This window comes from Choloepus didactylus, chromosome 2, assembly GCF_015220235.1.
Source record: "Choloepus didactylus isolate mChoDid1 chromosome 2, mChoDid1.pri, whole genome shotgun sequence".
Classification (NCBI taxonomy): Eukaryota; Metazoa; Chordata; class Mammalia; order Pilosa; family Megalonychidae; genus Choloepus; species Choloepus didactylus.
This window is the reverse complement of record NC_051308.1, coordinates 157,917,574-157,933,737: the sequence shown is the minus strand read 5'-3', so window position 1 is coordinate 157,933,737 and position 16,164 is coordinate 157,917,574. Positions and strand designations below refer to the sequence as shown.

At 39.3% G+C, this 16,164-nt stretch overlaps 1 protein-coding gene across 1 annotated transcript in view; it reads right to left on the bottom strand.

The window, feature by feature from the left end:
* The window catches only part of DDAH1 (dimethylarginine dimethylaminohydrolase 1), a 168,815-nt gene that overhangs the window by 22,912 nt on the left and 129,739 nt on the right, over positions 1 to 16,164 (bottom strand). Inside the window, exons 3-4 of the mRNA XM_037826742.1 lie at positions 13,391 to 13,464; positions 12,449 to 12,568 (exon numbers count right to left, since the gene is read on the bottom strand). Coding sequence (XP_037682670.1) covers positions 12,449 to 12,568; positions 13,391 to 13,464 — 194 coding nt within the window. The remainder of the gene's footprint in view (positions 1 to 12,448; positions 12,569 to 13,390; positions 13,465 to 16,164) is intronic.

Sequence of the window (16,164 nt, the reverse complement as noted above, 5' to 3'; positions counted from 1 at the left end):
ATTTGGTCAACAGTTTCTTTAATTTCCATAAGATCATCCATTTTTTTATTTAGTCTTGCAATGTCTTCTTTATGCTCTTCTAGGGTCTTCTTGATTTCCTTCATATCCCGTACTAGGGTCTCATTGTTCATCTTTAGTTCTTTGAGTAGCTGCTCTAGGTGGTGTGTCTCTTCTGGTCTTTTGATTTGGGTGCTTGGGCTTGGGTTATCCATATCGTCTGGTTTTTTCATATGCTTTATAATTTTCTGTTGTTTTTGGCTTCGTGGCATTTGCTGAACTTGATAGGGTTCTTTTAGGGTTTGTAGACCAGTTGAAGTCCTTATCTCTAATTTATCAGATCTACAGCTTCGTGGAGTACACTTTCTCTAACTAACCAGCAGGTGGCGTCCACGAGCCACCTGTTCTCCACAAGCCAGATCTCCCCTGCTTAGCCTTTTTGGTGAGTGGGGGAGTGAGTCTTGTGGGGCCCAATTGGTGTACCAAGCTTGCGTGTGTAGTTGGTGTTGCCTGCCCTGTATGTGGGGCGTGTTTCTGGGCAGTCGGGGAGGGGGGGTGGCCCTAACAATGAAATCTCCCTGATGATCCTAGAGTTTTAAAGCTGCTGCAATAGTCTAATCCTTCAGTTCAGTCCTGCCACAGTTTGTCTCTGCCACTGACCCACAAGTCTTTGGTATTGGCGTATGGCTCCTGAGACTTGCAAGTGGGCCCCTCTTCCAGGCTGTGCACCCCGGGTCCTCTGTTGAGGGATGACTGTGCTATGTCACAGGTGAGTGCCGTCCCCCCAGGGCAGTTCTGGGCTGCTGGGCTGTGTTGGGAGGCTCCCAGTCTGCTCAAATGATGGCTGAATGGGGCTCTGTTAATTCACACTGCTCCCCCTTCCCAGCTCTGGGACATTCAGCTGAGGTTGCAGGGAAGGCTGATGTCCACGCCCAGTTTTGTGGTGTGTGCCTGTTATTTGAAGCACTTCCGTCACACTGGGTTGTCTGGGGCAGCTCTGGGCTATGGGGCTGGCGATGGGCAGGAGTGTTTCCTGTCCACCAGGATGGTGGCTGTGAGCGGACACCCCCCTTTTCTTGGGAAGTTGTGTTGTTTAGTGAATTTTCTCAGCCACTGGATTATTGCCTTTTGTCTCAGAGCTCTCTTAGTTCTGCTCTTGACTTGACGTGCCCAAATTTCAATTCTTTGAAGCTTTCTGTATTGAGCTTCTTAGAGTAATTGTTTTAGAAAAAGCAAAAAGGATTTAAAAAAAAAAAAAAAAAAAAAAAAACGGCCCTCCTCAGAGATCTAATGGGTTATTGAAATGCTAATAGACAAAGCAACCAGGGCCATTAAGGAAAGGTTCACAGGGCAGAGAGATCAGCCTTGCTTCGGGATTTGCATATGCGCCTCAAGGCCTGATCTCCGCCCTTCCCCTTTCTGTGTTCACCAGAACTCGAAAAATCCTCTGCTTTTATTTTGGAGTTTTTCGTGTTGTTTTTTTTCTATGTCTGTCTCCTCTCTGCTGGGCTGGCTGCTCTCAGAGTCTCTGGTGTCTGGTCTCAGTCTATCTATGGTTGGAGTTTGAATCAGTAGAATGAGTTTCCGATAAGAGCAGCCACTGCAATTCTCCCTTCTTCCCGGAGCTGACAGCCCCTCCTCCCCCGGGACTGAGCCTGGCAGGGAGGGGCGCGGGTCCCCTGGCCGCAAAAACTTACAGATTTCGCTGATCTCAGCAGTTCCACGTTTTCATGAGTGTTGTATGAAGTATGCCCAAAGACAGATTGCTCTGTGGTGTCCAGTCCACGCAGTTCCTGGCTTTTTACCTATTTTCCTGGAGGAGTAACTAAAACATACAGCTCACCAGTCTGCCATCTTGCCCCGCCTCCTATCACTGGTTTTTAAGCCATAGGACTTCAGAGCTGGGAAGGAACACAGAATTTTATATTCAAGTCAAGAGGATTTTCTGAGGGCCTAGGTGCCAAATATGAATTAGAGATAAATTGTATTTTAATATATAAATGTTGTCAATAGAGAGAAATTGTAGATAAATTGTATTTTAATTGCAGATAAATTGTATTTTACTATATAAATGTTGTCAATAGAGAGAAAAGCTAAATAACTTTTATTCTGTAAGCATTTCCCACTTCCCCTAAAAAAGACACAGCATTTTAAAGATGTTAGCTTTCCATAAGCATTTATATTTCAGTAACCTAATAGATTTCTGCAAGGTTTTCCTTTTCATAAGAGCTATTTCTCTGAAATATCTGTTATCTTACTCAATACATTCATTATTCTGAATGATTTTAGGTGGTATTTTCTGTTTAAAGACATAGAAATTTACTTTTGGAATGGATTTTCTCCCCCTGCCCTCAAATGCTAATGTGAAAACTGATGCCTGGTAAATTCCAGACAGAGCCAATGTTTCTCATACTGAATCAGAATCATATGGGTCATTCCTGGTTCTTGCTGAATCAGACTTTCTCAACTGAACGCAAGGAATGTGATAAGCATTTTCAATTTTTATTTTTATGTATATCAAAATTTGTGAACTATTAATTTAGACTATTCAAATTTAATTAAAATAATCTTCATGCCTAAAAAGCAGTATTTTTACTACTGTTAATGCGACAGCTACTAATCGCTAACATATATCGAGTTCTTATCCCTTGCTAGGCTAAAGAAATGATCAGAAAATTTACATAAAATGTAATAGATTCAACACCTTTCATTTAGCTTCTACTTGACTTTTTTGGAACTCTGTTATCTGTGAGTCACCTCTGGACATGTGGTCACAATTTTGAACTTGGTAGCACTTGAGAAAGAGATAAAGGTTGTTGTACCCTGTCTCCAAAGCTGCTTTTTACATCTATAGATGGGTAGTGTTACAAGTAACACAGAGCCCACCTGTAGCAGTAGACACATCCAGTGACTGTACCTGAGAAATGGATTTAGAAATATTCCTAAAGATTGTTGAAACTAATATGACATTTTGAAAAATGAAAAGGGAAATAATAAGTGATTTAAATAGAGCAGGGTAACACTAGTAGAACAATTTTGCTGGAAGACGGAAGCAAGTTTAATTTGTTTCCCTGGCATGTCATTATTTCTAAGGGTGACCCAAATCCCACTATTGTGCCAGGTAGTGGTGGCGTTTTCCCCAGAGGCTGGAGAATAATTCATGGTTAAAATGTCACTTCTAATTTAGCATCTACGTTTTTACCATATTCTTTCCTAACTTGCAGCCAAGCAATAGGATACTCATCAACACCTAAGGCATTAAATACATGTTCTTTCCACAGAGAAACAGTAAACCAAAACTCAACCATCCTCCCTCCAGCTCAACTGGCACATTTCTTAATCCCTCAACACCAAAAGGTACTGGTGTTGACATGGCCTAGAGCGTCACATGGGTCATGCTGTGATGTACAATTTCAGCCACGAAGTAAAAACATTCTCATTTTTTTTTCAATCTTTTGCCAACTTGATTCACCCAAGAAACAGTATGACATGGCTGGAGATAGCATGCAAATGTTGTTAAAGTGATTTTGCATGTGCATCCCTTGAGACTGAGTAGATGAAAAATAAATAGAAAAGGGTAAAGGACAGAGACTCCAAATTTGGATGAGTCACAGACTTCTGCCAATGGAAACTGAAATGGAAGCCAACCCCGTTAGTGACTTACAAGCTTAGACATCCAGAGCTGCTGTCATTGTGATACGTCTGAGTATAGCTATAACTCAGTTTTCCAAATAGGAATCTAGGTCAGTGAAATCCAGCCATGTACTTTTGCTCACCTTTGTAGGAGATGGGGAGAACTGAGTCCGTGGTGACAGGGAGACTTTGAACCTTTTTCCAAAAAACCCCCAAAGACACCCCATTCTGGTCATCATTTCAGAAGTTATTTGGTTCACCACTGTCCTCCAAGGCCTAATACAGTGCCTGGCACAGAACAGGAATTCTGTACACATCCGATGTCAAACTGTTGATCCGAATCTTTTTTCTCCCTCGTCTCTTTATGTCTATCAGTCACAATGTCAAGTTACTTCTTTAAATGGATCTCATGCTCTGTACTGTCTTTCCATTTTTCCTGTTACTTTCTTAGTGCAGACCTTCAAGTACTTTACTATGGGATCATGCACTGATACCTAACTAGTTTCATTACTCCTAATCTTCATTCCTGTTAAATCATTACAGGTACAGTGCCAGAATGATCTTTCTGCTCTTCATTTTTATTTATATTTATCTCCATTTACTCCTCTGTTAAAAAACTTTTGAGTGACTCCCCATAGCCCACAGATAGGAAAAACCCAATCCTTGGCCTTTGGATCAGCCCCAATGTATATCAAGGTCCTTATCTTTCTTTCTTCCCCTGCACACAGCCCCCATTCCAGCCACTGTCCCGTGATTATAAAATAGACATTCCCCCAGTTGTCCTGTCTGTAATGACCACTTGTCCTTCGTGCCAGACTATGACCTACTGTTCATTTTGGTCCACCCAGACTTTGACCCCCCACCTCCTATGCTCACTCCCTCCTCAGAACTCCCATCACCTTCATCAGGACCAGGAGCCAATAATTTGACACTTATCCCATGTTCCACCATAACAATATTTATCTTTTAATGTTCTGTCTTGTTTCTCCAAGGCAGAGACAATTTCTCATCCACTTCAGCATGCTTTGTGTTTGGGACAGACCCTTTCATATGGTTAGTGCTCCATAAATATTGCTGTGTGGTGTTCAGGAAGCCCACATTTTAAGTTAAACTGTGATCACTTTTTTAATTGCCTTTTAAAAAATCTTTTTGCAGAAGACACAAGAAGTTTGGAAACCGTAGCTTTTTTTCCCATCAGACTTTTACATATGAATTAGAAAATGTTATCATTTGTCAGATCTCAAATTTAATAATTACATATGTAATTGAAACTTCCTTAAAGGAAATGTTAGGCTGGAGTCTTCTGTAGTTTTCTATCCTCGAATAGGCATGAAGATGTACACCTGAGCACAAGTCTTTTATCACTTACAGCCACTGAAATGACAGTGTGATAATGGTTGAGAGTCTATAGTGGATTCACTTTGGAATTATCCTTATCACTGGTGTCTTAAAATTAAATGGTTGGCACTTTTTGCCAAGTGCCTGCACACTCCGATGTTCGAGACAGTCTTCTCTTTTACTGGCCATCATAACATTTCCAACAGGAAGGAATGAAGCTCTCATCCCATAGTGAAGCTGATTAGACTTTGTTTTTCCAAGAAGAGACTGAGTAGAGGAGACAAGGGTCACACAGGCAGAGCTAGAATGTTCATCTCTGAACTTGGATTCTGCGTTCTCTGCTTTGCCCTCTTAACCATGTTGCCTCTACAGATATCTATAGTTCTTCAACAGAATCTAGACAATTATTTTAGAAGTAAGTTCTACTCTGATATCAGTATTGGTATGAAGTTTAACATGTTTTTTTTCTCTTACAAATCTTCACACCTCAAGAACAGGTTCTGTTACATCCTCTCCATGTCTGTGTGTGTGTGTGTATGTGTGTGTGTGTGCGTGCTGGGGGAGGGGGTATGGAAACATGAATCAAATGCAAGTTTCCTGTTTTCAGAAAATTATAACACTAATGATTGATTTAGGGTAACTTGGAATATTCTAATAAGGAATTTCTGCATACCAATGGATTGAATGAGAGCATCCAAATTATTACCCAGTTAGGTATGACCTTATAAGTTTACACAATGTTGAACTGGAGACAGCAAAGAGGTAAGGAGTTCCTAGACTTCTGTGGCTATAATTTGGATACTTTCTGTACTTTAACTGCTTTTCTAATTGGAATATGTTATTTTGCATCTATATCAGACAGAGGTTAGCTTCTTCAGATGCCTATTTCTTTGGATTCTAAGCTAGGTGCTTTTGGAAGTTGCAGGAATCTTTGAAGGCAGTGGTGGCACACAACCTGGCCTGTGAGTTAGAATCACCTGTGGAGCTTTAAAAGCATGTGGCTGCCAGGCTGGATCCCAGACCCAGAATATCCCAGTTTTCTGGGGGTAGACCCAAGGCAGTGTTTTTTCAGAAAGCTGCCCGGGTGATTCTGAGCCATACCTCTCATTAGGAATGACTGCTTTAAGGTCACTTACAAAATTTTCAGTAAGCAAGAGTCGTGGATTTTCTGCAAGACCCTTGAAAGGCCATTTGTCCAACCATGCAACAGATACTTGCTGAATTCCCCCAACAACATTCCACAGCATCGGTTGAATACATTTTGATGTCCCATTGTATAGTGGACAGAATGCATAGAAGTTAATACTTTAAATATAAATCCTTACTTTCTTTATCTGACATTTTCTTGAAAGCTCAAAGAAAAAAAAAGTACATTACTGTTCCCTTTCTCCTACTTGGCCAATTCTGCCTTCTTCCTGCTTTGGGACATGGCTGTAATTCGGCATGGCTGTTTTGGTCTCCGAACTTCAAATGATTTAATGGCTTATCATGCCAAAATATTTTATTTTGGCCACTCCAGCCTTGTTGGCACACAACTCTGGGAATATTGTCAGATAAGGCAACTGCTGCCAGGAAAAGGAGCATAAACAGTTGTTAAAAACTCAGAGGCAATTTGGTTTTGTGTTTTAATTTCTTAATATAGGTATGGTAGATCAAAAAAAAATCATTGTTTAATGGATCTAGTGAATACAACTGGAAGAGACAACTAGATAACAAGACTAAATGAAACCTACAATGGAATTGTCAGTATGACTTTCATAGCAGAGATACAAAAGTGGAAAATCTTGTGGCTACACCCTATTATTCCCTGTGACAACAACAACTAAAAATGCAAAGTCTTTATTTTTCCATTTTAATCACCCTGTGATACCAGTTGGTTCTTATTCTGTTTTACTGGGTTTTGTTATTACTGTCCTAGTTGTCATTAAAGGAAATTCCAGACAATAAAAAATACACAAAATCCAAGCATGGTAAGGGTTTTTTCCATTTTCGTTTTTATAAGACCAGCTATAAAATAACATGGACATTTTTGGGCACAAAAATCAATGCTGGAGCTTAGTCAAAACGAGAGGAAATACTGAGTGACCTCTATTACTCAGTTAGTCATTCAAAAGGAAAACACAGTGTGTGCTATGCAATTTAAATTAGGTGCAGAGGAGCCCAGGTCCTCATTCAAGGAATCTTAAAATGCGGTTAGTTATTTCAGGAAGTAGATTAAGAAAACTGAAAGACATTTCCATCAAGGCGAAATGGGAGCGTTTTAATTTAAAATCACACGTCTACTGGAATTCCACTTACTGTACTTCAGCTCCATTTACATAACAAAGACAAGAAAAGTGGAGTTATGATCTCAATATTCTTTTTTACCACATCTTTTTAGTATTTCTATTAAATGTAATTTTAAGCAACAATTCATTGTGATTCTAAAGAAGAGAATTATTAATAAAGGAAGAAAAAAGGCCACTAAACAAAACTGCAGTTGCTAAAAGGAGAAAATACCCAGTGAGAATGCTCTGCTTGCTGCCCTAGCCACCAGATGGCACAGCCCCCTAAGCTGTCCCTGCTGTAGCCCCTGCAAGCTGCGGTGAGTAGCTTCCTAGTCTGATTAGTTTCAGGAAAGCTTTAGCTAAGGGTCCCCCAACAACATTTCACAGCGAGGGTTGAATACGTTTTGATGTCCCATTGTATAGTGGACAGAATGAATAGAAGTTAATACTTTAAACATAAATTCTTACTTTCTTCATCTGACATTTTCTTGAAAGCTCAAAGAAAAAAAAAGTACATTACTGTTCCCTTTCTCCTACTTGGCCAATTTTGCCTTCTTCCTGCTTTGGGACATGGCTGTAATTCGGCATGGCTGTTTTGGTCTCCCAACTTCAAATGATTTAATGGCTTATCATGCCAAAATATTTTATTTTGGCCACTCCAGCCTTGTTGGCACACAATTCTGGGAATATTGTCAGATAAGGCAAGTCCCTCCCTCCCTCCTTCTCCTTCCCTCCCTTTACTTTTCTCTCTTTCCTTCTTTAATTGATGGAAGGACTGAATGCTACCAAGGAGATTGAATTAAAAATTATTATTGCAACTCCCTCCTGCAGGCAGAAGTTACAATATGTCTATCTGCGACAGACGGCATGTAATTAATCCAGTTTCTTGGAAAGGAAGATTTTTGGAATGGATCTAGGAAAAGAACGGGGTGAGATGCGGTGCAAATCTATTCTTTTCTATGTCAGGTTAGGCATCCATGCAAAGGGTAAAGTAGGGGTTTGGGAGTTAAACAGACATAACCATTAGAGAATTATTTCTGTAAGTTAAGCATAGCCCACTTCCAACCATCTAATATGTGTATTTAAAAACAAACAAACAAACAAAAACTTTAAAGTATAACATACATACAAAAAAGTGCACAAATCATAACTATGCAGTTTGATGAATTATCACAGTTATCGCCCACCCAGGTGAAGAAATAGAGAGGCCCCCCCTTCCTGCTCCCTCCTGACCACGACTCCCTCTCTCCTTAAAGTAATCACTATCTTGTCTGCTAACATCACAGTAGTATTGCCTGTTGTTTAACTTTATACAAATACTAGCATATGTAGTGTTCGGATTTTGGCTTATTTTGCTTAACATCATGTTTGTGAATAACAAACAATTCAAGCTGTGGCACAACTGAAGTTCTCATTTCTTTGGAAGGCAAAAATTCCTTCTGGAAGAGTACTGATAGGTTTAATGCCTGTGCATGGATTAATTAATCCTACATTATTTTCTTTTCTAGCTAGAGGGACTTGGGCAGAATGAAGATGGTAGCTGTCCAACGGCATGAAGGGAATAATGTGACACGGGGGAGAAAAACTATAGAAAAGTTGCTCTAAAGACTACTTTTGCTTAGATAATAGTATATTTAGGAACAGACTTGATGTAAATGTCCTCAGAAATCTGTCAAATCAGCCTAACCCCCAGTATCGTGGCCAAATCAACAGTCAAATGCAGTAATAGTATATCCTCTTTTTCCTCCTTCCCTGCTTTGGCACCCTGTATTAAATGTGCTCTGGGCTTTTTAACAGAGAGCTACTAAAACCTTCCTGGATGGATTATTTCATTTAAATATACAATGCACACACTACTAAATCTACTACAACCTAGACAGGTAGGATGACTATCTCCATAAGAACCCATTTCATTAACCAAGAATAGATTGCAACCCATTACAAAGTGTTTCAAACGCAAGACTACCCAGAAATCCCTGGGCTCTCAGCATCGCATGAATATATAAGAAGCAGCTTTCAGACTCTGGAGAAGTAAGTACTCAGTGAGCAGTGACAGATGTGGGAAGTAATCAAGCTTTCAGTGTGTGGCACAGGAAGGCACAATTCACCTCTGTTTAAATGATACACCCTTCAAAGTGATGCCCAAGTAGCCAGGAGCTATTTTATAGAGACAAGGACTGAGACTTCAGGTTTTGCAAGGGAAAAAATTACACATCTGGGACTAAACTACATTCTCTGAAACAGTCGGGGATCCCAGAAACCAGCAAAAAATGGGAAGGGGTGAGAGTTAAAGAGAGGGGAGGAGAGAGAGGGAGCTCAGCTACAGCTAATCCAGGGCAAAACAATTGGGAAATGCTTTCCAACAGGAAAAGAATGGGTATGGAGGCAGGAGTGGAGTGGGTTGACAATTGGGAAGTGGAGAATCAGAGTTCAGGAAACATGACCATGGAACCAAGAGATCCTAGTTCAAATGCTTTATTTTATCAGATCTCAGTATTTTTAATTGTAAAATAGGAAAAATAAAATTTTTATCACTTTTATTATTTGTAACTGTCTCTATCCATATGTCTTTCTGCCTGTATTTACATCTCCAAGTCAGAAGTAGGACTTACTCCATGATTAATTTTATTGATTGCTCTAATACAGGAGCCAGATTGTTCTCAAATAAATATGCAGCTCAGTTTCACCTAAATCTGAATTTCATCAACCTACCTATTTCTGACCTGAGATCGTGCCCTCCTAGAGATCTCACTGTTCTTCAGTTCAGTTTGTCCTCCTACTTTCACCGCGAGGTAAGAAGGCATTTTGTATGCTAGGAACATGGCAGGAGGACACTCGCCAACTCCACAGGCCCATGGTTTCAAAAGCACATTTGCTGATGGAAAATATGATCTCCAAAGAATGCCTTTCTAGCCAGTGATGGTTATTTATAGCTTCTGACACAGAAGGTTTCCAGTACAAAATGAACATCAATATTGACACTAACTTGCATGAACTCTACAGAAAGGAGGTCTACAAGGTCCTCATAGTATGCCCTTTAAGAGATGAGTATTAGACAATTGGATAATGGGAAGAGGAGGATGAGTGGGAAAATGGGGATAAGTTCCCAGGCATACAAGGGGACTTGGGGCGTGGCCTTCTTTTTCCAGGTCATCAGTAGCACTCTTTTCTAACTGCAGGGTCTTTCCTCCTTATTTTATTCCTGTAAAAGGAACACTGGCCCAACATCTCGGAAGCAATGGAGGCACCATGCCTCTTTTGCTCAGGGTTCCATGGGTGTCCAGACTCCTGCTTCACAGAGATAAACTTGTCCTTCTCCTCGATTTTAACTCCCTACCTCTTCAAACTTCTCCTGCTCCACCCAGCTTTATCTCCAGTGGCTCTCAAGAAAACCTTTTGATAAAATTGGGCTGGTTTCCTCACATCTCACGAATGTATTCTGCTCATTCTTTGCTTATGCCATGTCCTCACGTGGAGCAGTCTCTCACTGAATTTCATCCTGCCAAATGCCATCAGCCTTCAGGGCCCACTTCTAGTCTCATTTTCTCCATGGAACTTTCTCTGAATACCTACCCTCAATGGGCTCCTCCCTCTCTTCCGAACTTCTAATAGCAGCTGGGGCCTATGTCACACGATGTAGTGCTAGTTAACCATAGTGTCTTCTCTCTTAGTGTGTTATGTGTTAGTTTCTACATACTTGATTATAAGCTATTTTAATTAGGGACCTAGTCTAGAGTGGGAGGTGGTTCTACTTTTTCTAATTTGTCCACCCAGAAGGAGTTCTTCCTGCTAATTTGCACAAGGGTTCAGTCCTCTCCTGCCCTAAGGCCTTGTGATCAGTTGCAGATATGTACAGATGAAGCTGGTAGCCCCAGCTGCCATAGACAGACATGGCAGAAAATCCCTAAGCCAGAAAATAATCTTAGACATCTCGAGTGACACCATTCATCAAATGCTTTCTTTTAAGACATCATATTTTCAACACCCAGATTGCTGACACAGCTTTCTAGGTGAAGCAGAACAAAAGAGATTCTCCAATGGAAATAAAGAAAAAGGACACCATGATACAAATCAAATTCTGAGACAGATGCTCAGTAAAAATGGTCAAAAAGTCCTAGAAATACAATGACAGATACAGTTTGGGAAATGAGGAAAGAAAGGCCAGGTGAGCTGGCTGGCTGATTTGTAGATATCAAGTTAACATAATGATTGCTTCCAGTCAAACTCTATCAAATTTAGCCCTCACATAGAAGCCAAAAGACCTGAAAGGACAAAAAATTAATTGCATACCTCGGGGCACACAGATTTACTAATAAGTCATGTGTGTGTGACCTGCAGCTACCTGAAAGCCTGGTTGGTCACCGGCCTAGCCCACCACTTACGTTTATGACCTAGGGCAAATCACTTTATCTAGTTTTCTCATCTGCAAAATAGAGATAACACCACCTCTCTCATTCATTTATTCATTCATTTACTAAACATTAATTCAGGGCCTACATAAACGAGCATAATGGTAAGCACAACAGACATGGTCTTTGTCCTATAGAACTTCCAGGTCAACTCACAGGATTGTTAGTAAAGAGAAGGAAAGTGTCTTTTAACCATAAAGGACTGTAACAAATGGAAGAGCTTCATTATCAATGACTTCCACTCTTGATCTAGCTGTGTCACCTGGACAGGTCATCATTTTTCTGGGCTTTCCTATTTTCATCTGCAAAATGAGGCAAATTCCTGGCTTAAAATTGAATTATTCCAAATATAATGAAGAAAGTAAGCATTATAAGTACTTCTGAATAATGGCTTTCTACAAGATTATTGTGAAACTGTTCAGATATTAAAAAAAGATAAGAAGAACATAACAACCCCTTGGGTACCAGCTACCCAACTTAGGAGGCAAAATATGACAGGGTGTTCCATCTGGGGATGTGCTCTCCTTTCCCTCAGAGGGAGTGGCGGTGATGAGTTTAGCGTTTATTATTCTGAATTGTGGCATTTCTAGGAACCCTGGTATGTGAGTAAGGATGGCTCACCAGTGAAGAGTTCTTCCTACCCTTCGGTGTCTGTGGTTCCTAATGAATTTGAGGTCATGGCAGTGCACATCACAGAAAGCACAAGTACCAGTCACCCTCCTTGCTGCCTGCCCAGCAGACAGAATTAGAAAGAGTCAGCGGTGCTGCCTGAAGGATTTAGAAGGAGCACATTTTTGTATTTACCTTGAGGGCTTTCTGTGCAGACTCACTGGACCCAATAGCGATCAGGTTAGGCCCAGCCATGCTGCAGAAACTCTTCAGATGCAAAGCATCAGCCACCGGGACTGTGGACACTGCATAGTCCTACATACAATAGAAAAACAAGCAGTTTGACTTCATAGAATGATTTTAAAAGCAATTAAAAACCTGGTTAAACTATGCCTACTCCTCTGGGCCTTGAATATCCAGAAGGAAAACTGGGACTCACGAGTTTTGGTATTGCCAATTAAATGAAGACTGAATCAAAAAAGAAATTACAGAATTTCCCCCAGATGTGTGACCGTGACAACAGCAACGAGATGGCTGGCTGTTTAATCCATGGAGTGGGCTTCTCTGGAAGGGTGTGTCTGAAACTCCTGTGCAAAGTGTGGCTCAGCAGGAGCCTCCACATGCTCACGGGGAATGGAGCTGCCTGTGGGGTATGTCTCTTCCTAAGCTGTGGAGCAAGCCAATCTATTAATGATCAACATAGTAAGGAGACCAGGAGAGGATAAACGTGCAGTGCCTAGCACAGTGCCAGGCCCCTGGCAGGCACTCAAGGACAGGCGGCCCTTGATTCCAATCCAAAATATCGACATCTCCATGTCAGAGCCAAATGGGGCTCCAGATTATTTTTGTAAGTCCTTGAATGTTCCAGGAACATCTGCCAGGTGTTTGTATGATTACACTGGGAGGAAACCAAAGATGCCCAAACTTTGTTGCTGCTGTGGTAGCCAGTGAAGCCTATTGATTGAGAAATTTGAATTTGATAGCTTCTAAAACCTCTAGCAAATATAAAATATTAGGAATTATTTTGCAAAGCCGTAGACAGAGAAACACCATTATTCATGACATATTTATTCAATGGATCTGTGAATAATTATTAAGTAATTACTCCATGTCAAGCATAGATTATTCTTTACCTACCTTAAAAGTATCAGCCAATATTTCAGCACCTCGTTGATTTGTCCTTTTGGAAAGGCCCACAAAAAATTCTCTGCCTATAATAAATGCCATGGAACACAGTGAGTGGATGGTGCCAGCAGGCTGCATGCCATTTCTTTTATCTATAGATAATGATCTTAAGGCATCACACAGTTTTCTCCTACCATAGAGAGTAGCTCCAGGTATACTCTGATCCCTATGCTCTTTAAAAAAAAATGTATTTCAAACTGTTGCCCTTAGAAATGAAAGTTTCATCCAGGAAATAATAGAATTAAACACATTAATAATCTGCCACCAGAAATTTAAGTAACAGCAATGCAGCACTGACAAGTGAGCAGTACTTCCTTTTTTTGCCCCCTAAAAGAACAATACTGGTCATTCCTGATAAAGTCAGATCCCTTTTCTTATAATGATTATGTAAGACTTGGAGAAACGATCTGGGTAAAGTAAGTCTACCACTTACTGGTCTTCAGATCTGACCCTTAAGAACTCTATCTTTAAATATACACATCCATTTATTTCACAAAGAAACATCGGAGGACACCTATCTACAAAGTGCTAAATGGAACTGTAATATCTAGTTTAGGAGGCTGGAACTTCCTACTTTTTTGGCTTTCCTGAAATTCTGCAACTTTTCTATTCAGAAGTCAGAGCACAAGATAAAATGGTCTCATAGTAAAAGACAAAAAGTAAGTATGGTAGATGGAGTTAGGCAATACATAAATGCAGGGATTCTCATCATCCCTTAATTCTTTGGAAAAGAATTCCAAATGAAGTGTGGAAAATATACTCAAAGAGAATTCAGTACATTCTGTCCCAGAGCATTATAGTAAAGTACAGGGACAGTAGCCATGTAGAAGGAATTTCCTGATAAGGCTTCACAAATGTTATTACTTTAATCCTCATAATGTCCTTAGAAAAGGGGTAAATGATATAGGTCTAATCATGTTATGATAAATTTCAAAGGCTTCTGCTATTGGCAGACATGGAATCTGTTGTCACACTTTGGCAATTTTTTTGGTAATAGGAAGATTGTGTTGTCCTTTAAGAAAACTCACTACATAAAAGTCAAAATTTAAGTTAGGGAGAGGTCTTTCACGCAACAAAAATATTCATTTCATTAAAAAGTCAGCTACAATAAAAATATTGTTTCCTAATATCTTAATTCTTTTAAGATAGAATAGATTTATAAATTACAATTATACACAATTTTAAAGAAAAACATTTAATGCATTAAGTAAGTTATAATAGATTTTTAATGGGGCATGACCACTATTTCCATCTTAAAAGACTAGGGTGGAATAGGAAAGTACAAAGAAAAATATACTGCTTTTCTCTTTAAAAAGCAAACTGGGTTTCTGTTTCTGGCAAGATGATGAGCTAGATCCTCTAAGTGACCTTCCAGATGAAAACAACTAAAATGCTGAAATGAAATATTAAAAAAATATTTTTTCAGTTGTTATGTCTCATGTCATTTCCTTTTATACCCCCCCCCCCTTTTTTTTCCTCCCTCACCTCATTCAATTATATGCTATACCAGGTCATTTTTCCTACTGAATACCTCACATTCCAAATTGGGTGATTGTTTTCCTGTATGTCATTTAACATTTAAATTGTTCCTTTATCCTTTGTATTTTCAGTATACTGATAGTTTCATCTTGATGCTTAGATTCTTATTCAATTTTTTTTTATAAGACTACTTCTACTGCATCACACCTTTGGGCACATGACTGGCTGTACCATTTTCAGTGATACCTGACTAATCAGTGGGTTTAGGTAGTATTAGCCTGATTCCCCCATTTTAAGTTCCCCATCAACCCTTCATCTAATGTTTTTAACATCCTTTGATGATCACTGTACAGATCCATTATTTAATTAGAGATTTGCATTTACAGGCTGGAATTCTTCTACAAGGAAAAACTTGCCCTAATCAAGTATTTGGTTTATCTGGAATTGAATTCATAAAGGAAAAATAGGCTAAATGCTTAAATTTTTCTTTCATATACTGATTTTCAGAGTAATGAGCTGGTGTCCTAGCAAATGAACATGATGAGCTTTTTAAATAAGCATTATCCACTCAGGAGTCAAAGATGAAATCATAATGGAAATTAGAGAACATTTAGAATTAAGCTATAACAAAAATATTTATATCAAAACAGGAAGGATTCAACTTAGCAATATTAGAAAGAAAGTTACAGCCTTAAATGCTTACATTGAAGAAGATGAAAGGTTCAAAATTATTGAGATAAAGTTGCAACTTGAGATTTAAGGAAAAAAAAAAAATGGAACAGAATAAAACCAAAGAGGTTTGGAGGAAGAAATAAAGACAGAAACAGAGAAAGGAAACATGCAAAAGAGAGGTTTCAAAAAAGCTGGATGTTGGTTCTTTGAAAAAATTAATAACACTGGTAAACCTGAGAAGAAAGAGAGAAGGCACAAACACACAATATAACAAATTAAAAAAGGGGACATAACAATAAATGCTGTGAAGCTGAAACAGATATTAAGAAGATATTTGTAAGTTTATATCCCAAATTTTGAAAACAAAGATGAAATAGATAAAAACCTAGAAAAGGGAACTTACCAAAACTGACTCAGGAAAAACCAAAATATTCATATAATCATTAAAGAAACTGAAATAGTTGAAAATCTTCCCACAAAGAGATCACCAGGCCCACAGTGTCTATTTATAGATAAGTTCTATAAAAGTTTAGTAGGTAACTAAAATCTTACTTATTCCAGAGAACAGAAAAATA